Source organism: Lathamus discolor, chromosome 9, assembly GCF_037157495.1.
Source record: "Lathamus discolor isolate bLatDis1 chromosome 9, bLatDis1.hap1, whole genome shotgun sequence".
Classification (NCBI taxonomy): domain Eukaryota; kingdom Metazoa; phylum Chordata; class Aves; order Psittaciformes; family Psittacidae; genus Lathamus; species Lathamus discolor.
Genome location: NC_088892.1, coordinates 14,735,036 through 14,762,500, shown reverse-complemented (window position 1 = coordinate 14,762,500; position 27,465 = coordinate 14,735,036). Strand labels below are relative to the sequence as shown.

Below are 27,465 nucleotides of genomic sequence, written 5' to 3'. Positions count from 1 at the left end.
AGTCTGTACCAATTTGTTCTGCCTGGTTCATTTTAATGGGTATCATGCTGAATTACAGTAGTTTCTTTTGGGGGTTTAAGCTTGGAGTTTCTTTCTTTTTTCTTTTAAATGATCTAAGTTAAAACAAAAGTCCTAAATGAACCTAAATTGGAACGAAGGTTTTGTTCTAGCTTAAGAGTTCCATACCTGCCCCAAAATAGGTGTTTTATTCTTTTACTTCAGCACAAAGTGGAAAAACATTTTTCAGTTCTGTCCAAGTTGATTTCTTTTCTAAATTTTGTTTAATTGTTGAGAAAAAAGCTAGAAGTTGGATTATTCAGGCAATTCTACTTAATAAATCATAAATACATACACCCAGTGGCCTGAGCCAAATCTGTGGTGTTAAGAATCTGTACAGAGGAGCTGGTACTGCTGCCTCTCCTGCCCAGGGAGCATCCTCTCTGAGTCTAGCATCATTCTTCTATTTCATTTTGCATGGCTGAGAAGGTAGATTGATTGAAATGAATTGTCACCTTGTCAATGAAGAGATTTTAAAAATGGGGGAAAAAATACAGCTTGAGAGAGAAGTCACAAATGGTAATCTGTAACCTAGAAGACTGCTGCTTTTGATCAACATTTATATTTTGGTTAGCAATTTCTTCCTCTAGTGACATTGTAGCCTTTGCTTCCAACGATGTAAGCTGTTTTCTGGTGTATCCAGCCCCTCATACATTCATAGTGCTGGTAAGACAAATACCATTCTACCATGGGTTGTTCAGCTATGCTTCTGGGGCTTCTCACTCCTTCCCTACTGATGGGAAACACACCCTTTTGTAGCCTGGAGAAGCAAACGAAACCAGGTGCAAGTAATTCCAACCAAAATAACTCCATTAGAACCTGGAAAAGTTTATAAGATAGTCACTTTGCTGACAAGTAAACAACAAAGAAAAGATGAAAATTGAGTCTGACTGGAAAATGGAAAGCTGCTTTCCCTTTACTTGGTTTCTCTTTGTATACAGTATGAATGCACAGTGTTTGTTGCCAGGCATGTAAACTGTTGACCAAAGCTGAGAAGAAAGAGGGCTCTTATTAGAGAAAGCGAAGTATTTAGTTGTTGTTTATATAGCTATTTCTTTTTTAAGTACATCTTCATGTTCTAATATATCTGTGACTTTCCACTTTTATTTCTTACAAGAATGAGAGAATCAGGTCAGCTCAGTTCCCACATCTAATGGCTTGTTGACAAGGAAAAAATTAATCAGAATGGCTACTATGGAATAAATTACTCAAAAACAGCTTCCCCATGGATACTGTTATTCTGAAATAAGCGTGCCTTTTCTGAGTAGTACTTGTTCTGCCAAACCAATGTTTGTCAGGTTTCCCAGGTAGACAGCAGTGTTTGTAGAAATTAGTACCTTCCAGAAAGTACTCCTTGAACAAGACTTACCACTGTCATAACCATTCTACCAGCACAGCCCAGTCCTGAATGGCTACACCTACCTATAACAGAGCCTTCTGCAGGGATTGTCACCAGTATAAAGCAAAAGCAAGAGATTTCAATTTCTTTATCACCTTTTCAAGTCTAGTAGCATTATTTAATATTTGCAGTCTTGGAATATGTACTAGTAATTTGATGATTTCCTGCTCACTTATTAAGAATATAGAGCTTCATTCCTCGGACAAAAAAGAGGAAACCAGAAGAGGAGATATTTTTTCCCTTGCAGTTCCAAGCCTGCTTTTCAGGTTTCAACCCAAAAATCTCTTTTGTTTTGTCATCAGAGTACAATGAAGACCTCTTTATTACGTATTGTGAACTCCTCCACCCACTTCCCAAGTGGTTTTGCTTGGACTGGAGGACCCTTATTGTTTCAGCATACTCATTTCGTAGCAAATTCAAATAGCTTTCTAGGTTTTTGTGAGTATAAGGTGACTGCTACACTTAAAGTCATTAAACTGAGCATTACCCTGTGAAGTTCGCCTCCCACCGCTGGCTAATACGTGTTGTGTCCAGGACTGAAGGAGTGTGTAAAGAACTTAAGGCATGCACTGACCTGTGGCTGCACCAGCTTTCCTGGATCTGAGGGTCTTAGGTTATTGTTGCTAGCTGTTACAGTTGACCTTGGCTCATTATGGCAAAAACAAGCTTGCTCTCAGCTGCAGTAGGGTAGATTTGTTAACCTTTTTTTCTTAGCCAAGCAATTACCTTGCTCAAGGTCACACAAGGATTTTCAGATTCCAGGAAAGCTCATTTCATTATACTTGTTTGTTCTGTAGAAGGGCTTTTGCTTTCTTTTCAAAGTGAATATTTTATGCTGTTATTTACTGAGCATTCACAGAGTACAGTGTGCTTTATTGAGAAAAAAGCAGTGTTGGCCAAGTGTGTCTCTCACCCACTGTAGTCAATGACAAAGCTACAGCACCTTGCCTGATAACGCAGTTTGCCCTGTCAATTGTACAGGTTTATAGGCTCCAAAGTGTTTGTACAAACAAAGCATGAAAAGTCAAAGCATGAAGTGAAAATATCTGCCAGTATGTTGATCCTATAGCATTCCGATTTTAAAACAAGGAAAATCTATACAGTGATATGATGACTCCACATTTATTCAGACCAACCTTGTTCAAAATACAAAGAGATGTCTTTGTTGAAGGATACAATGCCTTAATCCTGCTTTATATGCATTAGTGTGCTTGTCAATACAAGCAAGTTAGCAACAGCCAAGTCATAAAATGTTTAAGAAGATAGTTGGACATTTTACCAGACCTTATTAATTCTGTTTCTGGTTGAGTATGTAATTTAGGCAATTTGGATGTCTAAGCTGCTGATAGAAGCAATTAAATGCCAACAGCCCAATTTTAAGTTTCATTTAAGTGCTTAATTTAGATGCACTTCAGTGTTTCACTTTTCATCATAAGCTTTGGACATTTAAGTAAATTAATTCCACCCACAAATGTTTTGCATGTTTGTCCATGAAGAAATGTAGATTTTTGGGGATAATTGTCTATTTCTCCTATTTGTCATGTTTGAAAATAGTGGAGGAGGAATAGGTTTATTTTCACTTTCCAAATTGGGTTTCCTGGTGCAAACATCCATGGAGAAGACTGTATCTCTCAGGTCACTGGGGCAGAGCCTGAGTCAAGGTGTGTATTTGTACATTACCAACTACAAAAGGGAGTGTAGTCATGATTCTGCCCTTTTTGGATCATTCCAGCATTGCAACCAATAAATGAAAAGTAAGCATCCTAAAACACTAACAAAACTGGTAAGGCTTAAAATAGAAGTTGGACAACTGTAACAACTTTTTTTTCCTACTATAGTGTGGATGCATATGGGAGTTAAATAACATTTCAGACTTCATTATTGCAGACTGGTTAGCAAGTGTGTATTCTTCACCAGTGTGGACAGACAGTAGTGACAATAAAGGGTCATTAGAGATCCACAGCTGCACACTGTAGATCATGCAGCCACTGGAATAAGAAGTGTTGTGCATTGATTTTCTTCTGCCTGTTCTGCACTGAAGACAGTCCTGCTCTTCTCTGTTCACTTAGTTTGTAGGTTTTGTTTTCTCACTGTCATGTGGAGACTTTATGAGGTGATACAGTGTTAATGACTAGAGGGAACTGCCTCTCCTGGACTAATGCTTTATTGAATTTGAATGTGTCATAATCAGCATGCCTTCCAATTGATTAAAAACCTCTTTTGCTCTCCAGTAGTAAACACAGTGCTTTATTCTCAGAATCACTAAATTTCCTCAACTTTCCCTTCTCTCCACTGTAGATGGCTTGACAGACTGTGTAGACCCTGACTGTTGTCAGCAAAGCAATTGCTACGCAAGTCCTCTGTGCCAGGGTTCACCTGATCCCCTTGACCTTATTCAGCACAGCCAACCACCTTTCTCCCAGCATCCTCCAAGGCTCTTTTATGATCGAATAAGATTCCTTATTGGGAAGGAAAGCACTCATGTCATCCCAGGAGATGTCTCATTTGAGAGCAGGTGAGTTTTCTTTTAAAGACTTTTCTGAATATTAAGAACTGCAATGAAATTATTTAACCAGGTAAAAACAATGATACCTGGGTAGCTGAGAATTCTTAACTGGTGATCAAAAAATACTTAAAAGGATAGCAAATGTCTAAGTTCCAACGTCCGAGGATCTTGTTTATCAGATTCTCATAACTACTTTTCTAGCGCATAAATGCACAGCAGCAAACTCTACTGCTCTTACCAGCAAGGCTTGGACTGTTTTGGAAGGTAAGCTGTATTGTACTTGTAAAATAAGTGGGGGGAAGTTCAGCCCTTTATGCTGTAGATACATATAATGACAGGAAGCAGAAGGATCAATTGGATTCATATGCATTGTATTCAGTCAACTTTCTGCCCAGTAGAACTTGGTTCATGATTGCATTGGAATAAACTTAACATGTGCCACTTACATACAATCCAGGTGCCTAATTAACAAACTTTTTGGGGTTTGTTACGTGTTGATAGATCAGCGTGAAGTTTACCATGTTGTGCTGCAGGTTACTCTCAAGCTGTCATGCAAATAGTAGAGTGATCTCTTGAGTGTTTGTGAGATGGGCTTGTCCTTTAATAGGAGAAGACTGTGCAATAGGAAAGGGGCACTTTCTCGCTCAGAAAACCCGGTAACACTTTTGGGTTTTTTTGAACATTTGAAATATGGGGGCACATAAGTTTTTATGCTGTAGTTCACCTGGGAAGCTATAACTTACATGCTGACAAAGAGATCCACAAATCATCCACATCACCTAACTATTACACTGTCAGCTAGGCCTGTACATTAGATAAACTATGTTCCAGTAATAAGGGTATAAGAATTTTTTTTATTTTCACAGTACATAGCACTTAAGTTACAACTTCAACTCCATTCCATGCACACAAATTCAGTGCACTTTCTCTTTGTCATTTATTAATTTTTAATAAAGTAAATACGTAAAAGGAGTCTTTATTGATCAGAAATACCTAAACATTTAATCACTATTAATAATGTAACAGGATTTTATAAATATGTAGAACAATAGGGCATGAAAATGAACTCTCTGGAAAGCACCTCTCTAGTGTGCCTCTGTGCCCGGTGCAGGGTCCTTGGCTGGCTGTACGTGTGCAGCAGAGTGTGCTGTGCTTTAAAGCAGAAGTCACCAGTGAAAGATTTTCCTCATCAAAATGTCTCGTAGTGAGGTGTTTTCAGAGAGTAGGTGAGCACTCAAGTCGCCTGTACAGTGTTCTGTGACACTGCAAATGTTAGCAGCCAGATTGCACATAATCCCGTCAACGTGCTTTTATAGATATAAGGAACTGATCTTTTAAAGCTATCACTGATGGGATTTAACTTGGATTTAAAGGCTTTTTCTGAGTATTTCGTTTCTTTACCCTCTATCTCCATGCCTTTGAAGAATGAAGATTAGTGAAGGCCCACGTGTGAGCAGCAGCCCACCCTCACCATGGCTTGATACTTTGCACCACTAAGGAATACAACTTGTAGTTGTACCAGTGCATTGTTCACAGCCCAGATACCATTTCCTCACACTGTACAGAAATTACTAGTTAGTTTGGTGAGAAGATCATTGGGATTCAGATGAGGTTGTCTATATCTTTAGAATCAGGGCAGTGCCTGGAGACTTGCACTGTGCCTTGTCCCTTGGGTTTTGTCAACAGTAATCTGCAATGTACTGGGCACCCTGAGGAGTTCATCAGTCCACACTTTGCTTGATCCTCAAGTCTTCTAGGCTGCTGAAAAAATTGCTCATCCATAAGTCAAATATTATTAAAAACTGCCAGAATTTTCCTCAAGGATGGGAGATAAGCAGAGTCTCAGAAGGAGACAGTAGTTTAAGCCGTGCTGCCTCTGTTCAGAAATCTTCCTCTGACATTGTCAATCTGACTGTCATCTAGTGTATGTTCTTCTGGGAATTAAGATTGCTGGAAAAAATATAGAAAGACAACTGTTTCTACAGTAAAAAAATATCAGAAATCTGTGATCCTGACTATCTGGTACAAACCAAAGAAGGCTTGGAGGTTTTTAATCAACTTTTGGATGTTGCTGAAAAGGTTGTGCTTATGCAGATGATATTAACTCATGGCTGCCTGCAGTGCCATTTATTTTATAGCACTGGTGGTTCAGCAAGAAATGTTGGAAGGATTGGCTGATATAGTGGCATTCATTTATTTCAGAGCACTGGCATCCATTTGGAAAATGGAATGGAGCTCAAATTTTGCAAAGCCCTATCTGGCATGTGTTGGTTGGTTGGTTGGGTTTTTCTCTTGCAAGAGGAATCTGAGACCCTTAGGTTTCAAATGACATTGTGCAGTGTTTTACTGTACCATAAGTTAGTGGAACTCCAAGATGAGTGATGTTTGCATGAATCTCACTGTCGATAAAGCCAAAGTGATGTTGAACAGATTCAAGAAGGTTATCAAAAAATGGTGAAGATTATCTCTGTCCTTCAGATTGAAAGTGTTTGGTCTCTGCCATATCCTGGCATTTTCAGCATCATCTGAAATACTAAAATGAGCTGTTCTGACAACTGCTGGAACATCTACCTTTTTGCATTTGCATCTAAGACTTCAGCTTAGATCTAATTTTTCAACATTTGGCTTTTCAGATAAAGGCAGGGAGTTACACTGAGTTGAATTCACCAAAGTTAATGTTTTCAAGACATATTTTGCTTTTATTATGTCAACACTGTGTCATTTGCACTGTTTTTTTTTTTTTTATGAACTCCCAGCTTAAAGTGTGACATGCTGAAAGGTAGATTAGACACATTCTGAATAATGAAAGTGTACTTGCTTACATCAGGAATGGTTTTGACCTACCGTAAATGTGGCAGGGTGTAGCAGATTTTTTAATGTTTCTATCAATTCCTGTTCTCAGGAAGGTTTTTAGCTTGTTTCTTTGCTGAGTACCTTTAATGCATGCTGCTGGCAAGATACTTGACTCACTGTAAATTGCCTGCAAAAAGGGTCCAGTGTATGGGGCTGAATTAATTACCCTTCAAAGGCTGCTTACAGCAACATTGTCAGCAGGAAGAAATGAATGTACCTCTTTAGCCTTTAGCTTAATTTCTCTGATTGAAGATTTTAATCAGAAATGTAGTACAGTAAATGACATCTTCTGGTAAGTTGTGAATTCACTAGTTGCTTTACAGAGTTCCACATCTGAGCCTAATGTCTCAGCCTGAGGTGCTCGGAGAATATTGAAAACTTAGCACACAAAACAAAAGCAAAAAAATAGCAGACAAGTAGCAGTAGAACAAGGCAGAATGGTGGTGGAATAATAAAATGCTTTGCAAGTAGTGAAAGAATGCATCTAGAATTTTAAACATCTATTTATATTTTAAATTAGACACGTCAAACAAACTGCCTGATGGCATGGAGCTAAAACCTGCAGAGCTGAGATCCTCAGTTACACATGGAATGACCCATGAAGCACTGACAGAGAAATCCGACTTCTTTGAGGCCACCTGCAACCCATGGGAATCTGCTTTCTCTCAAAAAGCCAGCTGCTGTGAATTTGCAGATTTAGTACAGCTTGCCAGGGGACTAGAAATATTTCTAATGCATTTGAAAACACTAAAGCAGCTTATCAGGGACATGTTCCTTCCCAGCTCCTGGACATTTTTGCACTTACATTCAAGTTAAAACAACTTGGACAGCCTTAGTCCATGATTATGCAATCATTGCAAATAAGTGACTGTTGGACAGCCAGTATGAGGAGTTGTCCCCCATGAGAAAGAAAAGCAGGTCAGCCATGAGTCTGTAGAATGTATCTCAGAGGCTGAGAACAGAAGAGAGACGTACAGCACATTGAAGAGGCATGGCAATCTTAGAGGTTGCTCTGTTAAAATTAAGAAAAGCAGTGAGTGGTAGCAAGGTCCACAGCTCATCTGGAAAGAGGGTGAATGTTGAAGCAAGGAAGCGTGAAGCAGCAGTTGAGTATGAAGGGACATCACTGCAGGGAACATGCTCTACGAGCTCTGATAAGGAAAGAAGTTAAGTGAGGTCTTCTGCAAGCAGCAAAGCTGCGGGGATCCTGCGTGCCAGCAGTGCCTCGCTTTGTGAGCTGCTGGGGCTCTGGGAAAGGAGGGAGGACCTGCTGCAAACTGGGGGGGGGCTGTTTGTTACCTCCCCAAGCCCTTGAGATTAGCACTGGTCACAAAGTAACTGAAAAATGTTCTCATACCTGCAGTAAATGCAAACATTAAAACAAACTCTGATCAAACACTTAGTCAGAGATTTAGTAAGTGCTGGTAATTCAAGAAGAGGCCAGAGAGTGGAAGACTCTTCAACATAGAGTAGGTAATAAAAAGACAGTAAATAATGAGGACAAATGTAGCAACACAGAGGCAGGCTTAGAACATTTAAATCTTAAAGATTGCAAAGACAGTTCAAAACTGATAAATGTAGAATAATGTGGCTTATGAATCGTCACATATTGTAAATGTGTGCGGCTTGTAAAATATGACAAAAAAGGGAGCAAGAAAGTTGACAGATAAGTCTTTTAATATTATTTATGAATAATGAGAAGTAAAGTGAATGAGTAGAGGAAAGAAAGGCTATGTATGAAATAATGAAGACTTTGATGAGTTTTTTATCACACAAATCTGTGTGCTTGATAAAATATGACGACAGAGTAAAGTCAGAAGACAGGTCTGTGTGGAATGAATAAACAGGAGTATGAGAGTAGCGTACTGAATAATGATGACTCTTAGGGGTCTCTCTGTCTCACACTAGTGTGTGTGGTAAATATGTGGAGTGGACTAATAAAGGAACAAGCAGGTCTGTTGATGTTAGAAATATGAAAAAAACCACAGAATGGGTATTTTCTGCTCTGACAAATCAAAAAGTAATTGAACCAGGCTGTTCTGTTGAGTGAGTCTTGTGAATCTGTTGAGACACACAAGAGCTTGATTGCCCTCAGTGGAGCAGCAGGTTTTGCCCAAAAATAGGATCACAACTAATTTAGTTAGTGTAGAAAACAAACAGGTGATAAATCGGAGCTCTGTCTTGCATACTGGCAGTAATGCAGCCTCTCCCATTCCTTTGGGATTTATCAGCATCTTTGCTGAAAATCAGCATCTTTCTGTGTCCTGGGAGCATGGAATTCATATTAGCCGCTGTGGTGAATGGTGTACTTGCAAAGGAGTTAATTTTTACCAGCTGCATATTCTCATATGGACCGTAGGAAAAACTTGCCATGAGTAAAGCACTGATACAGAAACATTAGAATGGGTTACTTGGTGAGGTTATAGAGTTAGACAAGCATTGGTCTGGAGTAATGTAGGTAGAGTTGATCTTACCTGAGGCAAAGGAATGGACAAGATAAAGTCTTGTATTTCCTTTCAGCTTTCATTTTCTATGATTCTGTGAGCCTGTTAGCCTCCAATTAGACCCACTTAGTAATGGGTTCACTTTCCTGTCTGTTGAATTTGATGTGTTCTGTTGTATTGCCATATTCCAGCCTGTGTACAGGAATGGGAGGATTTTTATGCTGGAAAGTGAGCACAAGTCCAACCCATCCCAGAGGGAATTCAAAAGGGCATAACTTGTGATTGGGGATTGAGAAAAATGTATGTTACACTTGATTAGGTGCTTTTTGAATTCGCCTATGTAACTTTCTGAAGTTCACTGAAGACCGTGTGTCTCACTGCTGCCTTATCAAATTAGTTGAGCTTATTTTCTAATAGGCATCAATGCCCCATTCTTAGCAGCAGAGAATGAGGCTTCGTTCTCCCCTTTCACAAACCATCAGCTCCTAGAGCTGTAGCAAGCAGCAAGGTCTCAGTGAGACCTCTGTAGTACTACTGAGTGGCAGAACAAACAGCATCATGAAATACAGATGGAAATGTAAAATACAGCTGGAAATGGAAATATATTCTTGATACACCAACCATTCATGAGAGAGTCTTCCTGAGATACTGGTTTTTCAAATCAATCTTTTGGACTTGTTTGAATTTTCATTCAAAGTCAACAGCCACAATGATATCAGAGTAGTTCTGTCCATCAGGGACAGAAGTATAGCACAGTTTCTGAAATCAATGCCCTTCTCATGCTCCTGATGTGTCTAACATGTTGCCTTCTATTCTTTCTGTTACAGACGGGCATGTGTTATTCGAGGCCAGGTGGTAGCAATAGATGGAACACCTTTGGTTGGAGTCAATGTCAGTTTTCTACACCACAGCGAGTATGGATACACCATCAGTCGACAAGATGGAAGGTCAGACTTTCATTTATTGTCTTTAACTTAGATTTGATTTAACTTAGATTTGGTTTAGATTTGCACAGTTAGGGACAACTGCCACCTTATGTTCATGTCCAGAATTTCAGAAATACCATTGCTCATAGTGTGGATCGAGGATGGCATCTAGCCCTCTGCTCTGGGAGCACATTCAGTGAGACCTCTCTGTGGTAAAGGGATCAAAGAAGAAAGAGAAGAAGAGTAAGCCTGAACAGCAACAAGATTACAGTGACATTCAGACACCTGGAGTCAAAAATGTGACAGCAGTGCTGTATCAGCATCTTCTTGACATTTGGATATTTTCATTAGTCAGGTTTTCTATAAAATTCTCCATCTTCCCTCTTTTTTTCTGTTAAGTGTAAATCTTCCAAGTAGTTTATTGAGGTGTCAGTGAAATTAATTCCTTTAGTAAATCACCTGAGCCACACAAGTAACAGTGAGGACAGACTCTTTCCAGAACCAAAATGGTTAAATTTCTGTTCTGCAATGACTCTTGAGAAATCTTGGCTTCACTTTCTGGAAGGGGGAAGGCATTCAGTCCTCAAAGAGAGATGGAGTTCCTATATGTTCTATATTGCATTCCAGGGTTGGCTATCCATTTGCAATAAGGTCATGATTCACTCCTGAGCTTGAATTAAGCTGCTACGGGCAGTTTAAAACTTCATCTTCCTTGGCTGTGTTGTGAATTACAAGAAAGCAGAGCCTATCTTCCAACAGGGAAAGGCTGTCATTTGTCACAGTTTCTACAATTATTTTTTGTTGTTGTTTGGCTTTGTCAATTTATAAAAGTAAGGAGCCTGCATATTTATTTTACCTTAGTTTATTGATTTGCAGATCGCACTACTGAAAGTTAGTAGTTATCATTCCCTCTTTAGACTAACCTGGATAAAGTTGTTGCATTAAAATACGCTACCTGTATTTCTCTGTGAATGTAATCGGTGTCATCTGGGAAATGTGATGAAATATGCATAATGAAGTCTGACTTCCTACCGCAGTGTGTTACCATCGAAAGCCTCCATAATAGATGCATTCAATAGAGAATGAAGTGTCCATTTACATATTACCTTGTGTTGCCTGACTGTGGGTGTCAGAAATTGAGACTGTATATCGGGCCTTCTGTGTCCTATGGTTTGCAGCCCAGATATGCCAAAGGTTCTTCACAACAGCTCCCAGGGGATCACCTGCCTTGTGGATAAGAGCTGATTTCAGTTCTCATTGCAGTTAGTCAGCATCTTTCAAAAAAAGAGTCATATCCTACACAGAGGGGTCTCCTGCTCAGCATACTCAACCTTTTCCTTCTGCTACTTTTATATATGCTAATAGAGATAAGATCTAACAGGCTTTAAGACTTCTTATTCTGCAGGCTGTACCTGCATTGATTATGAGTAGCTTCCCTTTTCTGGACTAGGAATTTGTTTTCCTGTAAACCAAAGTAACTGGCTCCACACTTCAGTTATAGATGACTCGTTAGTATTAATTCTAGTTGATAAATAGAGGGAAGGTACGCCAAGCAACAGTGAAGTACTGTACCTTACGATTGATGCATAGAAGGAGAAAGCACAGAGAGGTAAAGGTTCTTCACGAATACCTAGGTGACACCAGGAAGGTATACTTGAATGATTTCACATAGTAAATCTAGGGCTGTAATGAGCAGCATAAAGTTTTTGTGTTTAATGCATTGAAAGTTGTGGTAATACAATGATAAAACAAAACGAAACAAAGGAATTGGTTTTCTCTTTTCCAGTTTCGACCTTGTGGCTGTTGGAGGCATCTCTGTCACTCTAGTTTTTGACAGATCTCCTTTCATATCTGAAAAAAGGACACTTTGGTTGCCTTGGAATAGATTTATCATCGTAGACAAAGTCGTAATGCAAAGAACTGAGTCAGACACACCGTCTTGTGACATCAGTAGTTTTATCAGCCCCAATCCGATTGTTCTCCCTTCACCCTTGACAGCATTTGGAGGGTCCTGTCCTGACAGAGGAACCATTATTCCAGAGCTACAGGTAATGAAAAGGCTTTCAAATTAGCAATTTGTTAGATTAAGAACAAGGTTTAGACAATTTTAGATGATGATGGTACCAGATAGTGAGCAATTAACTGCTGTGGTGTTATTCAAAATGACGCCAATGCATGTCTCTTTAGCACTGTTTCATGGGATGCTTTTCTCTTTTTTTTTTTTTTTTTTGTCTTTACCTTTCTTTTTTATTAATAATTTAAGATGCTTTATTTCTTACTTCCAAGTATAAGAAAATGGGGAGTTCTGACAAAATTTATTATTGAAATCCTGATTTATTTCTAGTGATGCACAAAACCACTCCTAGGTTACAGATAAATAGTACAGCTTCCCCAATACACCAGTCTGAGACATAACCCAAGACTCTTTAAAGATTCCTAGGCATGTTTCATCTATTTGCATCTTCTAGTTCTTTGCAGTGGCATCTCCAACTAGATGTAGCTTCTTGGGTTTTGTTACTTTCTTTCCAAGGGAGAGCAATTTTAACAGCATTTTTAAGATCGTTTTTATTTAAATGTCTTTTTTCTGGACACTCCTTTGTTTAGAAGCAATTTCTAATTAATCTTGTATTTAACTCTTATTTGGGACTTAAACAAGGTTGTATAAGTCTAACACCCAACAAAATACAACTACTCCAAGTTTCAGCTCATGTTAATCCCCATAGTGTGTTGTTTGAGCAGTGAGCTCAAGCAATAAGGTCTCTTTTGGGTTCTCTTTAAATTTCACTGAGAAAGTCTAGAAGATATTTTGGAGGCTATTTGGATGCTCACTGTAGACATGAGTGTTTCCAACCTTTTCTCTTTTTCTTGTGAAAGTGTTGCTACTGATTAAGAGCCTTTATTCTACACCTAAGAGACCTCTGATCGAACTAATTTATGTCTAAACATCTCCATAACTATTAAAGAATATAATGTTTGGGCCAGGTGATGGCCATAGCGTTGCTTCACAGAACATACTAAGTGAAACTAATGAACATAAATTAACTGATACACACTAATGAGAAAAAAATGGGTCACATTACTCCACATGAGGTATTCCTGGGTCTTCAAACAGCAAGGTACCCAAAGATGCAGTCTACTCAGAGAGGACTGTCCTTCGTCCTTTTTTTTTTGTCACTGGAGGGTTCCTTTACAGTTAAGTTTCATTGTAGAGTGCTAGGAAATGAACAAAAAGTATCCCAGACTAATAGAAGGAGCTGTATTAGCATGTATTAATGCATGAATATTTCTTTCTGCTTTTCTGTTAAAAAATGAGAAGGGATGTCAGATGTATGGCAGAGGGGGCAGCTGGGATGTCAGCAGGAAAGAAGGGGAACACTGCAAATCAGGAACAATAAAGGGAGCAGGATTTCCCTGGCAACACTACATTTCATATGTCGAAATGACAATTGCTGGCAGGCCTCCAGCTGTACTGCAGCAATCTGATGACAGTAATACTGTTGCAGTGTGTAAATAAAATTGTGTTGAATGTGAACTAATCTATTGTTAAAGAAAAATCTAAAAACTAGGAAAGATAAACCAAACAGTTTGTATTTTTCCAACCCTGACAGATTTAACGTTGTGACAGGTTGGCTTGTTATTATGGAAATACACTAAAAGCAGTAACATTATGAGCTACAGTCTAATTTTCAGAGGCATTTGAGTGACTGCAGTGGCATCCTTCAGAAAGCTGCTCTCTTCTCTTGCCTGCTCTTCCTCACAGAAGAGGAGATCACAAGAGCTAAATCCCTTTTTGTAGCTCCAAGGCCCACATCATTCAAAAGGTCAAGGCCAAGTTTCTCTTTTTCCCTTACAAGCTTGCAGTCTTTGCAGTCCTTCTAGTTGCTGAGGGCTTATCTTCATTGCAGCCAGGAATTGATACTATCCAGTAGTGGGCATATCCAAGCCAGCTCTAATCCAAGTGATTCAGACAGCGGCACTGACAGCAGCGCCATGGGACTGGAAGTCTGTTGCACACCCTGGGGACTTACCTGTTAGCTAGATGACTCTGATTCCCAGCCTCTTTCATCTCCACTGCTGTGTGCCCCCAGTTAGCTTGTTAGGTTCTTTATGCTGCGCCTTCATAAGCCATGCCTACTCTTGCTGGAGCTTAGCCTTACTGCAAGCTCTTCTGCACAGAAGGTAGTTTAGCAGGAAGGTTTGTTTTCTTTCTTAGTTCTCCCAAGTTAGAGTTATTACTTTAAAGCAGGATAATATCTTCAAGTCGTAATACCTAAAGTATGTGCCTATTTAGAAAAGGTTTTAAATTGTTTTCTGGTTAGGAACACTTCTTAAGTAAACTGAATAATAAGCCAAGGTAAAGCTGTAGAACTCATGTATAAATGTGTCCACAGAGGCAGCATTTGCTACTCAGTAGATTAGAATAAAGCATCAGAGAAAGAGGCTGTTTATCAAAATAGACAGACCAACATCCAGTAACTTGACCAAGCAGTTTCCAGAGTTGGACATTTTGTAATATGTCTGGCGACTTTCTTGCTGAAATACACACAGAAGACATCAGTGGTTTAAGTGGTACTATTTACACACTGTGATTGTGAAATGTAAAATAAGCACCCCCTGTTATTATTATAATTTTGCTTTTTTCTTGGCTATGGATAAAATTATATGTTTTTTTCCAAGGTGGTCCAAGAAGAAATCCCAATTCCTTCAAGTTTTGTGAAGTTGAGTTATCTCAGCAGTCGAACTCCAGGGTATAAAACATTGCTGCACATCATTTTGACACACACAACCATCCCTCCTGAAATGACAAAAGTCCACCTGATAGTTGCCATTGAAGGACGTCTACTTCAGAAATGGTTTCCTGCTGCAGCCAATTTGGTATACACGTTTGCCTGGAATAAGACAGATATATACGGACAGAAGGTTTCTGGTCTGGCTGAGGCAATGGGTAAGTAGAATCATCTTGATGGAAGCAAAAGGCTCACAAACATTAAACCAGAAAAATATGGCTTATACATTTAATTGGTGCACTTACATTCTTTTAAATCAAATGCCTCCTTAGCTGAAGTGACTTGTATGATTTCCCAAGAACATTTATTTTCTTGTTCTTCCAATGTCATCTTTCTAATTTAATCAATTTGAAAATCCCGTTTTCCCTCAGAGAATGGTTATGTACTGACGGCATTATATTCACCTGTCTTTGGTTTTGAATGTTACTTTGAATATGACCTTTGGTGTGTCATTGCTTCTGTCATTTTTTGGCTGTGACATTTAACATGTCATTTCTGCTTAGGGTTTACAAAATTCTAACTTTCAGGCATCCTTTCTTACTATGTTTCACATCCACAACAGTTAAAACTAATTGATTTGTTGTTTAAAGATGTTTATATGAAAATCATGATGTTTCATAGGTTTTCTTTATCAAGCAGCTCTTCTGAGAATTGCTACAGAGGCACTGTCTCTGCAAATACATTTTATTCAGCCAATCTTATTTTTCTAATTAATTTTATGATTTGGTTTTAAAAGGCTTGCTTTTTCTTTTTTTTTTTTTTTTTTTTTTTAATCTGATTTGGGGTTGTGTTGCTTAATGGACTAATCTTATAGATACTTTCCATTAAGATTATTTACCTTACCAGCAAAGCTTAGTATTGTGAATAAACCCTATTCACTTCCCTAGCAGTTTTGGTTTGCCTTTTAAGTCAGAGGAATTATAGCAAGCAGCATTGGCAGGATCAGGCTATAAAACAAGAACAGAAAGGGCTACATGGAGCCATCTACCCTCATGTGGAATATGCCTCATTCTGTAGATTGAAAGTGCTGTTCTGAGGGGCAGCCAGAAGGTCTTTCCAGGATCTACACAGGCAGTGTGCCTGCAGATTTGTCTCTACAAAGCCAAAAGGTGCCATCCAGGCTCTGCAAGCCCTGCGGCTCCCAGAGCATCTATTGCATGACTGCGTTACCATGTGCTCCAAGCCAGGCAGTCTTTGAGGAAGCCGCATGGAGAGGCAGTGGGAGAAAGGTGGATTATAGAACTTTCCTAATCATTTCTGATTAAAGAATGATACAGACATAGCTTCTGGTGTCCACAAAAGGTTATGAGATCAAGACATGGAGTATGATTTGCATCACATAATGCACAAAGGACTATATCGGAAAATGCATCAGAGTTTATTTGAGGTCTTTGGTCCACAATCTACTTCAACATCTACAACTAAGGGCTGGTGCCAGAAGGGATGTTCCCACATTCCTTACCTCTGGGCCACCACTAACATTCATTTGATCATGAAATGAGCCAGATCAAGAACAAATTCAGCTGAAAACTGAAGCAACCAAGATAATAAGTGGTAAATTTTCAGATTCATTAGTTTCCTGATCTTCTATAGATGCTAGTACAGAAGCACAGGTTTTCTTATTGCAGCTGTAGCTCACACATCACATTGGCCTAAAGTGATCAAAACTCTACCCTTAAAGCAAGGTCTTCTGAATTACTGCATCCTCTATCTTATCTGGAGCTGATCCATCACATCTGCAGAAGGGTGGACGAGTTTTCAGTTGTCCTTCAGGGCAAGAGTACTCTTTTCAGCCCATCTGGCTTGCGAAACTCCCTTGTTAGGGGACAATTCTAGCCCTAGCCCCTTGCAGATACAGATTCCTGCTAGTGTTCTGCAGTGAAGGAAGGTCTCAAATGGGTTGTTGGGTTCACTTACACATACTTGTGTAAATCCAGAAATGAAACAAAGTCCCAGTGTGCCCTTTGGCACTGCCCTGGGCGATCAGGCAGGACCAGATGGGTCATGGGTGCCATTTTGGGGCTTTCCTCAGCATGGCTACACATGCCCTATATTCAGGGTCTGTCACTGCATAGTATCACTAACGTGCTTGAGAGGGAACAGTTGTGTCTGCCTGCTCTCTCTACACCATTTAATAGTCTTCTGATGATCATGAAGTCCAGTAAACATCTGGATTTTTAAAACAATTAAAATCAAATACATAACACCTTAGAAAATGATACTGTAGTTACAGATTCCCAAATTGCACAAGCATAATATGTTGTCCTGGGTTCAGCTTAAACCATGACATATGTTTAAATATGAATAAAGCTTACATAATGGTGCTGGATAACAACTTTTAAATTATTTAATGGCTGCTTAATTTTTTTTTCTTTTCCTTAAATTTAGGTTAATTATGCTTTTACCCAAAATGGAAGCAAAAATCTTTGTATTTTACATTCATTGTTGGCATGCTTTGTTAGATTCCAATAAAGCTTTATTTCATTTGACACACTGTAGCACTGAGGGACCTTTAGCTACATCCATTATATGAATTTTTGTCAAAATAATTTCCTCTGTCACTATATTACCAATATTTAATAATGCATTCTGTTCACTTTTCATTTTAATTAAATTGCAGCAGGTTGAAGTCCTGGAATTCAGGAATATAACCATCTGCTTTTGGTTTTATAAATTCTATAAACATCTTTATTTTTCTTCAGGATTATTGACAGGAACGATCACACAACCAGTTACAGAAAAGACTTTCTGAGCATATTTCCACACACAAGTGGTTGTGTTTAAATTTGTTGGAAGATACATTTGCTGGTGTTTATCCAGCCCCCAAGTCCCTCACAGGAGGCCATTTTCTCAGTTTAGCAACTGAGATGATTAAATAATGTTTTTTGTTCTGAATAAAAAAAGACATCACGTGGGTGTTGACACACAAAACCTTGGTGGTAAAGTCTGTGTCACCTTGTGAGTTAATATTGGAAAAGGAGGGATTTCAGGAGAAACCTCAATAAATGCTCTTGCATAACTCTACATTCTCAATCATACTTCTGCAAGCCCTTGCATCCCACACAGCAGCATGATGTGGTGGGCAAGGACTAACCCTTCTGGTGTGAATATAAATCAGCACTCAAGCAGTCTTAGGTCTTCTCCATTTATTGCTCTACTTGTTACTTTGGCTGAGTTATTCATTATTCAAAGAATTAAGATGCTGATAAGTAGAAATATTTCAGGAGAGGTTGAAGTAGAGGTATTAGCCTGTTTAATTGCCTTTTATTTAATATTTTGGCAGCAACCCCTAAACTGTGACATGCTGGCACTACTAGTGACTTATTGTTCATTCTTCTAAACAATAGATTTTTGGTACAGATTATTTCAGTAAATCTTCTGACATCCGTTTGAACATTGCAGAAAATGGTACTGCTGGCTCTGTCCAAAAACATAGTCACTACAGTTCTCCTTCATGCAATGAAATCTCGGCTACCTCAGAAAAGGGCTATAAAGTAATTTGAACAGAAAGCAGCAAGGAGAAGATGGTCATTTCACTTACAAAATTATAACATTTTGCAAAACCTGCGTGTAACAAAGCACGCACTTATTTTTCAAGTGGCAGTGAAGTAACTTGGTTGACTCTACAGTTGTGCTTTGCCTTGGTGACTTCATGTGCAAAATGATTGATAGGAAATTTTCATGGTAATGGTACATCAGTACCTGAAATTAGATGGTTCAGGAGACCCTGCTTTCAGGTAACACAATATTCCTTTTTGGAGCATAGACTTCATATGTGTAAGTATATGTAAAAACATGGTTGTAAACACACAAAGTGAGTGATGAGCAGGGACAAAAAAGCAGCTACGCACAATAACTGTGAGAGCAGGGAACAGTGAACTTCTAAGAAAGGGGATGATAAACTCTAGAGGGTATTTGGCAGCTCAGAAACATCAGCTGTAGGCAGGGAATAGCAAATGCTTTACAGTGTTAGCTACAGTGCTGGTTAATATACCACTGTGGATCCTTTGGCACACATTCTCAGATGGTGTATATTGTTATACCTCCTCGACCCAGATAACAGCATGGTACCTTAGAGCAGCTGATGAACTGTCCTATGGGTCTGCAATGGTTCACTGAGCAAGGCTGAGGGATTTTGCAGTTATGGGTGTTTACTCTTTTCAAGTATACACGTCTGACCCTGGATTGAATGTGTTAAGTGCATGAATGGAGTAAAGACGGTAACATGTAGGTGGCAAGTGTGAGATTGCTTCATGGGAAAAATCTGACCTTTATCTTCTCTGTGCATTAACACCTAGAAAATAGCATGTTCAGTTACTGAACCTTGATGGCTCATCGCAGCAGAGGATGTGGCTGTTCTGGAAGAAGCTCCATGCCCCCAGTTGAGCACTATAACCACGGAGCTACCCAGAAACATTGCTGATGTTAGTCATAAGACCTGCAGTAACAGGATTGGACAGGGTGGCTGCTGGACCCCGAGACTGAAACCTCTAATGTTTGAAACATGCAGTATTTACAGTACATAAGGAGATTTGAATTTTACAAGTCAGAGTTTAGCTGCTGCAGAAACAGAATCTTTCTGCTAAAACGATGAAGTGCAGCTCACAGTGAAGTTGCTATAAGGAAAGGCTTTTGGTTTGCCTTCAACATTTGTCTTACAAACACAAATGCTCCCTGCTATAGCTGGTCAAAATATTCTGATGGCATCCAATAATGGTATTTAGACAGTATTAAAACTATTTATGGTTCAAGTAAAATGTACCTAAAGCTACGACACAGAAATGAGAAGTAAATTTTGAAAATATCAGAAAACTGTGGGTTTATAAATATTTTTATATTGTACCTTAAAATATTTTTGAAGACATTTTCATTTTCGAAAGGCTGAACTATCAACATTTCCTAGGTAAAATTTTGGGATGTTGTGTCAAAATAACATTCTTCCTTTATGAATGAATTGCAGTGGAATCTGAAAGGGTTAACTAGAGGAGATAAGGACACTTAATACATAAATAAATAAGTTGGTGTATTAGAGGTACCAGAATTGAATTTTGAAGAGTTTTGTTGGTAGGTTCTTTTTGTACTGAAGTAATAATGGGAAGGGGCTTTTTTGGTCAGTTTGAGCACCCCCAAAAAAACACGATCCTTAGGGAAATTCAAGACTTTCAGCGCGTATTTTGGTCAGCTGGAGAGGGGAGCCATGTGATGTGCAAGCCTGTTAAGATAAATGTTTAATTCTAGGAATTTTCAGCTTGGCACTCCCTTTCTGCCTAGCTACAGTTTTTACAGTTAGCAAACAAACTAAAGTCAGTTTGTTCTAACATGGATTTCTTTTCTTTTTTTTTTTTTTCTGTTTAAGCTGTTATTCAGTCAATTAGCAGAAATGCAATAAACAAAGTCAGGAGTCATTGGAGGAGATTTATACTCTTAAGAAATCCATAACTGATACACCAGACAATTTTCTGCTTAGGAACGCTAGTAACTGTAGCTGTAATAACATACTCATCTCTTAAAACCCTTTTTTAAAAGTAACACCATTCAACAGTACTAATCAGGCAGAGGAAAATTTATGGCATCATTGCTTGACAGATGACTGCTAAAACCTGGAATGAAAAATTACCTGGTAGTTCACAGAGGAGAAGGTAGACTGATAGATCCTTAATTATTTGTTTGCAGTGTCGGTGGGATATGAATATGAAACATGTCCTGATTTTATTCTGTGGGAGAAGAGAACAGTAATCCTTCAAGGCTTTGAAATGGATGCTTCAAATCTGGGAGGCTGGTCTATAAACAAACACCATGTATTAAATCCACAAAGTGGTAAGTCCTTCCTTTATTAACTGACCACACAGAAGAAGAATACAAATTTTAAAGGAATTAATTGTTCTGATTTTAAGCGTTACACTTCCTAATGTGTAATCCTCTTTGAATGTGCACCCTCATTTATTGAGAGCTGAACAGTAAATGCCATCCAAAAAGGATATTTTTAATGTTCTGGCTCCCAGGTATTAAACATTAATATCACTAACTCTCACAATAGCTAATACATTGCGGTCATTTGGATGGGAAAAGGGCATACTAATTTTGGTTCATTCTCACACTGTTGTATAGAAGTACCACATTGTAGGTCAGATTATAGTGTGTTATATACTCAGTGAAGTGTCTACATCCCTAATTCATCCTGTGACTAGCATCAGTTAGTAGTGTTACAGCACTAGGGAGCCAAACCATGTGTGAAAACAGGCTGGCTGATAGAGGTAGCACTTTGGAGACCGTGCTGCAGTCCAGTATGCGGAAGCTTTTGTGCCTACCCGCTCTGTGGAGAAGCACAGAAAGTTATTCTTCAAGACAAGCAATTCAGTACCTTTTGAAGTATTAAGAAAAAAAAAAAAACCAACCTAAATGCTTTTGGTGTCATAACATTAACCCTGCATAGAGATACTTCAAGCATAGAGACTGTTTCCTTATTGCTTTTATTCTTGGGTTTTTTTCTTTCTCTTAACATCTGTAATCAGGAACTAGAGGAATTGAATTACTAAAAACAATACTGGTAAATAAATTATGGTAACTAGAAAACTATTTTTGCCAATAAACAAATATCTCATTATCTGGGAGTAGAGAATCTTGGGGTGAGATTTGAGCACTTGTAAATCAGCAGAGTATTGGATTCAGTAAAGTTCTCTCAATTTGCTCCAGCTGAGAGTCGGTCCACTAAAATCCATTTCCATCTGCAAACTTCTGTTAATGAAGATTCATGCACAGATGTATGGCTGTCAGGTTTTTACATGTTCTGCAATTGAATGTGCAGCTACAGTATAAATATTCCAAATACAAAAGGTCAGATTTAGTTTGTAAATTATCTGGATTTCTGGTTTGATTTAAAATAGTTTGACATTTTAAGCAGCGGTTGTTTCATACCCTGTCTTATTGGTTTGTATAGATTGTCTCTTTTAAATGCCAGCTATTGACATTTAACACAAAGAGAAATCTGACCTCAGTCAGCTAAGCCCCCAACTGTGAGCCCCATAGTCGACTCCTTAGTGCCAATTTACCACTTGCATAGTTTAATTTCAAGACTAAATTGTTGGCAGTAACTCCAGTTTATATGACTATCTGCTAACTGCAGTGGTTACTACTATAATTCACCCCATAGGCACTAACATGTTCTGAGATTTTGTAAAGTATACAATTACAATCTGAGCAGAACTAAATCATTGCATTCCTGAGCACAGGGTATATGGTGACAAATTGCTTCTCAGCCCTGTCTCAGCTGTGAGGCTGATAATGCCAGAGAGCACTGAACTGCCAGCCACTCACCACCTCCTCCAAAACCATCCAGGCTGCAGCCGCTACCCCAGCCTAGTAGCAAGGATGGGGAGAATGCAGTTTCTTATATCTGCTTTTCTTCCTCATATGTCTCTGCTGTGCTGGGGCATGATCAAAGCTGAAGCCAGGGGGGAAACTGCTAAACAAACATCTTTATCCATTACTCAAAGAGACACAATCTGGGCAGGTAGGGCATAGGCACATCTGACTTGAAATCAGTTGGTCTCTTCTGTTTAGAGTTTGCATGTGAAAGCATCTCTGGTGGGGATGACACAGCCCAGCCAGAGCTCAGTGATGTCTCTGATGTTCCTCATGATTATAATAGTCTTTCAGTATGCATGTCTGGCTCATATATAGGAACTAGAAAAGCAGTTAGGAGTGGAAAAACAATGACTGTACTGTAGCTAGAGCACACCTAACAGAGCAGCCTCTAGGCTTGTATTAAAGCAACAAAACCAAATAATGAGCTGTGCTAACAAAAAGGATAAAAATGAGTGTGCTTCAGGTCTTATCTAGAAACCTGTGCACTGCTGTTCTATTTCAGATATATAAAATATGCTTTAAATAAGGACTATGGTATGATTCAAGCTTAGAATTATACATTTCAGACTTATCTCCATGCCTCCATGAGTGAAATGAAATGCACAAGTAGCCTTCTCGTGTATGAATATATTGAGATTTTCCCTTTTAATTAAAGCATCCTTCTGTATATATGAAGAGCTGCTCTTTTTAGAAGCATGAAACTTGCATCTGGTTTTGAAACACTATTAACTACAGAAATAGCATTGGAATATAACATGAATGTCTATCTAAAATTCTCTGTTGCAGATTTTGATTTTGTTTTCAAACTAAAACTAGAAGCACTTTGTTTGGTTAGGTAACTAGTCTAAAAAGTTTATATTTCCAGGGAGACCTTCCAGTACCTAAACGGGCCTTCAATAAAGCTGAAGAGAGACTTCTACGAAGATATGTAGCAACACGACAAGGGGGAATGGCTTTAAACTAAAAGAGGGTAGATTTAGATTAGGAAGCTCTTCCCTGTGAGGGTCCTGAGGTGCTGGCACAGGCTGCCCAGAGAAGCTGTGGCTGCCCCATCCCTGGCAGCGCTCAAGGCCAGGTCGGACTTGTTTTGGCGCAACCTGCTCTAGTGGAAGGTGTCCCTGCCCACGGGAGGGGGTTGGAAGCAGGTGATACTTTTGGTCCCTTCTAATCCAAACCCTTCTAGGATTCTATGATACCTAACTTCAGCCATTAAGCCTTGTCTTCCATCCAGTCTGCTGCTGTACACATTTGTACTCAGAGGCAGGGTGGCTATGCTTGCCTCCCTCAGCAGAAAGGCTGTTCATTTTTAAAATGGTACAAAATGAACCAAGTACAACAGAAAAGTTGTAAAAATAGATGCAGTTTTACAGAATTGCACTTCATGGCACAGTCTAAGCTGTGGAGGTACAAGTACTGACACGCAGAAACCATAGCAAGTAAAAACTGTGTTCTATTTCCAGATGTAAGTAAAAATGAAAGAAATAAATTTAAAAAAGATGTCCAGTTCCAGCAGCACAGACATAAAATAACATCTATTGTTCCAATGCGGCTGGCCCTGGAAACTCAAGCGTTTTAAGTGTGTATGGTTTTGCATCAGTAGGACTCTTAGGTTAACAAAGAATCACATCCTCTTCTCTTTTCCCACATTTTTTTCCCCTCCAGTTCAGAGGTTTGATCACTTCTAATTTGTGACACGATTAGAGTTTAGTATTTTCTAACAAACACAAAGGTTTCGGTCAGTTTGGAAGATCTTCAGAGCATTTCTCATAATCAGGAGGAGAACACATACCATAAATACTAGTTCCCGTATAGAGTCCTTTTAAAGGCACCTATATCTCATGAATAAAAATGAATGTGCTATTAACCGATTTTTCAGAGTATTCTTTGAATTAGTTTTTCTTCTGATGGGCAAGTGTATTGATTCCATTTTTATTTATCTGGGGGAAGGAGGAGTAGTTTTACAGGGACTTTATGCTTAAAGGTAATTTCAGCCCCAATGCAACACAGCATTAACTAAAATTAAAGCAGTCGTTCAAAAGCCTGAAATTAAGCACATGCTTACATTTATTGACAGCAAAACATATTCTCCAGAGCCCTAATTATTTACTGGCATTTCTATGAGGCAGTTGAAAGATTACCTTTACATTGATAATTTCAGACAAAGGGCGGCATCTTCATATAGTAGTATTTTTATCTGGCATGTAAGGGAAGATGCAACCATTAATTTTACTGATGTATTTTCAAGATGCTTTTTTCAAGCCAGTGTTCAAACAAATATATGTAGTCTGTCCTCTATTGTTCAGAGGTATTTTAAAAATGCAATCCCTTTCAAAGCAGCTGTAGCACACTCAGTAATTTCCAAGGAGAATCTGAGCTTCAGACTTGAAAGCCACTAATACTTTGACAAAAGTTGGTAATAGTACATAAATGCATTTGCTGTACTTTGGGAAAACTCAGATGTGTCTCAACATATGCTTCCTGCAGCATCTACAATATGCTCATTTTACAGCGTAAGAGTCCTCCAAAAAGTACTTTTCCTTGTGCTTATTCCTTAAATTGTGCCACTTTTCTGATTAAGTATCGTGCTTACAAAAAGGAATAAGAGATTTTGGACTGTGAGCTAGCATAATATCAATCTTCCATTCAGAAATAGCCAACTCATATTATAACATGTCATTTTAAAGGTACTTCTTAGCTATGTTACCACATTGTTATTTAAAATAAACACTACAGCTATCAGCTTGAAAAAAATACATCTATGTACTGGCTCTGGTATCACCAATCTAGTAGTTGGTTGGACTTTCAACAGTGTATGCTGTGGAGAAGTGATGAAATACTGACAGACAGGAAAGTTGTTTTAAACTTTATGGCAGAACATAATATATTCTTGCTGGTAAAACATTCACTTGTGCCTTGATTCTTAAGTTGGCTTTGCTGCACTTGGCACCTTTTTATATAGCATGAAGGACTTGCATTTAAATTTGAATATTGATTTTGTACTGCCACTCAGTGCTCTTCTGTGAAAAATGCACAGTAGTGCTGCTATTAATCTCCCTTAATTAAATATGCAAACTGTCCAAGAAATTCCTCTGCTACCTAATAAAAATTTATGAATAAAATGAATATTAAAGTAGTAATCCCCAAGAAATCAGATAGCACTGCAATTAACAGTCAATTTGTAAGAGCATTAACCAACCATGAATTCTCCTCATGATGTTGGCTTTTAAAATAGCCATGAACCACTAATCAACAGAGTGGTGATGGTGAAGCTTGGGACTGAACACAGCTGGAAGAGATCTGTGGAAACCTGTGACAGTCTAAAAAATATGATGTCTGCTACTGTTTTGATAATCTGGTCTTCCAGATTATTGAATAATTCAAAAATGTATAATAATTAAAGTGCTATATATTTGCTTTTTTTGTCTGTTTTCTCCTCACCTTAGGAATAGTACACAAAGGAAATGGTGAAAACATGTTCATTTCCCAGCAGCCACCAGTCATCTCAACCGTGATGGGCAATGGACATCAAAGAAGTGTTTCTTGTTCCAACTGCAACGGTCTTGCACTCAACAGCAAACTCTTTGCACCAGTTGCTCTTGCTTCTGGGCCTGATGGTAGTGTGTATATTGGTGACTTCAATTTTGTCAGACGGATCTTTCCCTCTGGAAACTCGATTGGCATATTAGAATTAAGGTAAAAAAATAATAGGCTTTCTCTGACTGGTGCTCATAATCCTGCCCGAATGCCTATGAAAATTACAATGAGGTTTTTTTATCTTGGGACTTCAAGAAGCAGCCACATTTGGTTGCTTTGTGAGCAAATGTCTCACCAACTTTCAAACAAACTCATTGGAAAACTTATACTTACTCTGAAGTCATCAGTTAAGAAGGGCAGCTTAGTGGCCTTTAGGACAGATTTTGCATAGTGAACTTCTACAAAGTACAGAATGAATAGTTTTTCTTACTGTGAGATGTTTCATGCTTTTTCTCAAAAAGTTAAAATATTCCATGAAGAGTATTTTTGAAGAAAACCCCATAATTCAATAGCAAATATGCAGAATATCGTGTCAAGGCACAGAATTGTGGCTGAAGATAGACTTACCCTGTTTAAAATTAATACAATTAAATAGTTCCTCATCTGTAACAGAGGATGTGACTGGGTTTAAGCAGACAAGAGCAAACCTGGCACTGCAGTCTCACGGGTCACAGGCTTGGTCTGTGCTACCATTAACCTCTCCCCTGTAATTATGACTCCAGCTTCCTATTCCTTTTCAGGGCTGGAAGGGGAGGCAGGAAAAAATTTGGACACTGATACTATAAATTTCTCTTACTTAAGAGCCATGAATCTCCAGCTAGCTAACACTGCTGGTGATGGTGTTTGTACTGATGGTTCAAAAATAACTCGACAATGCACAGGCAGTGGAAAGGAAGAAGTTTGAGAGAAATAAATAATACTAACAGGATAAACAATGTTTTCTTATTGGGATAAAGCTCTGGGAGCAGTCAGACAAAAAATGCAGTTCTGTTGGTGACTAACATTTCTTGTCTTTTTCTTTCTTTTTCTTCTAACCCTGAACTGATCCGTCTTGCTAGGAATAGAGACACAAGACACAGGTAAGAAAGATACAGGGACAGTAATATGTGAGCTATGCATGAGGAAACAGTCTTATGGAAGTCCTTTTAGAAATCTGGATATAGAGAAGGACTCTGAATTTAATAAATACAAATGTTAATCAAATTCACCTTTATTTATACTAAAGTAGGTTTGATTTGTTCCCTTTCAAGGAATGAAGCCTCCCTCTAAAAAAATCAGCTTGCTGATCACCACAACTTTTAGTCTCCAAAAGTGCAGGGGAAAAGGTTTCTTTTTACCAGGACATAGAAAATACTGTGTAAAAGGAGATAGAGTTTGGAGACCAGTAAAGAGAGAAGGCCACTGAACTTATTTTTTACTTCAAAAAGAAACTTAGCCCATTTGTTTTTCTTGTCATCAAGATTTGAATATGAAACAACAAACTTAATAACTGGTTAAAATGGAAACTAGGCTTTAAGGTTCCAGGGAAAAAATTTACTACAGGATAGAAATAACTTGTAGAAAGATTCATTGTAGATCCTAGTCTACTTGATAC

The 27,465-nt window shown here is 38.6% G+C and overlaps 1 protein-coding gene across 1 annotated transcript in view; it reads left to right on the top strand.

Annotated features, from left to right (window-relative positions):
- TENM1 (teneurin transmembrane protein 1) overlaps positions 1 to 27,465 on the top strand; it is a 321,456-nt gene that overhangs the window by 236,326 nt on the left and 57,665 nt on the right. The window contains exons 15-21 of the mRNA XM_065689244.1: positions 3,755 to 3,971; positions 10,087 to 10,206; positions 11,972 to 12,233; positions 14,863 to 15,130; positions 20,646 to 20,789; positions 25,781 to 26,030; positions 26,930 to 26,950. Of these exons, the coding sequence (XP_065545316.1) occupies positions 3,755 to 3,971; positions 10,087 to 10,206; positions 11,972 to 12,233; positions 14,863 to 15,130; positions 20,646 to 20,789; positions 25,781 to 26,030; positions 26,930 to 26,950 (1,282 nt within the window). The remainder of the gene's footprint in view (positions 1 to 3,754; positions 3,972 to 10,086; positions 10,207 to 11,971; positions 12,234 to 14,862; positions 15,131 to 20,645; positions 20,790 to 25,780; positions 26,031 to 26,929; positions 26,951 to 27,465) is intronic.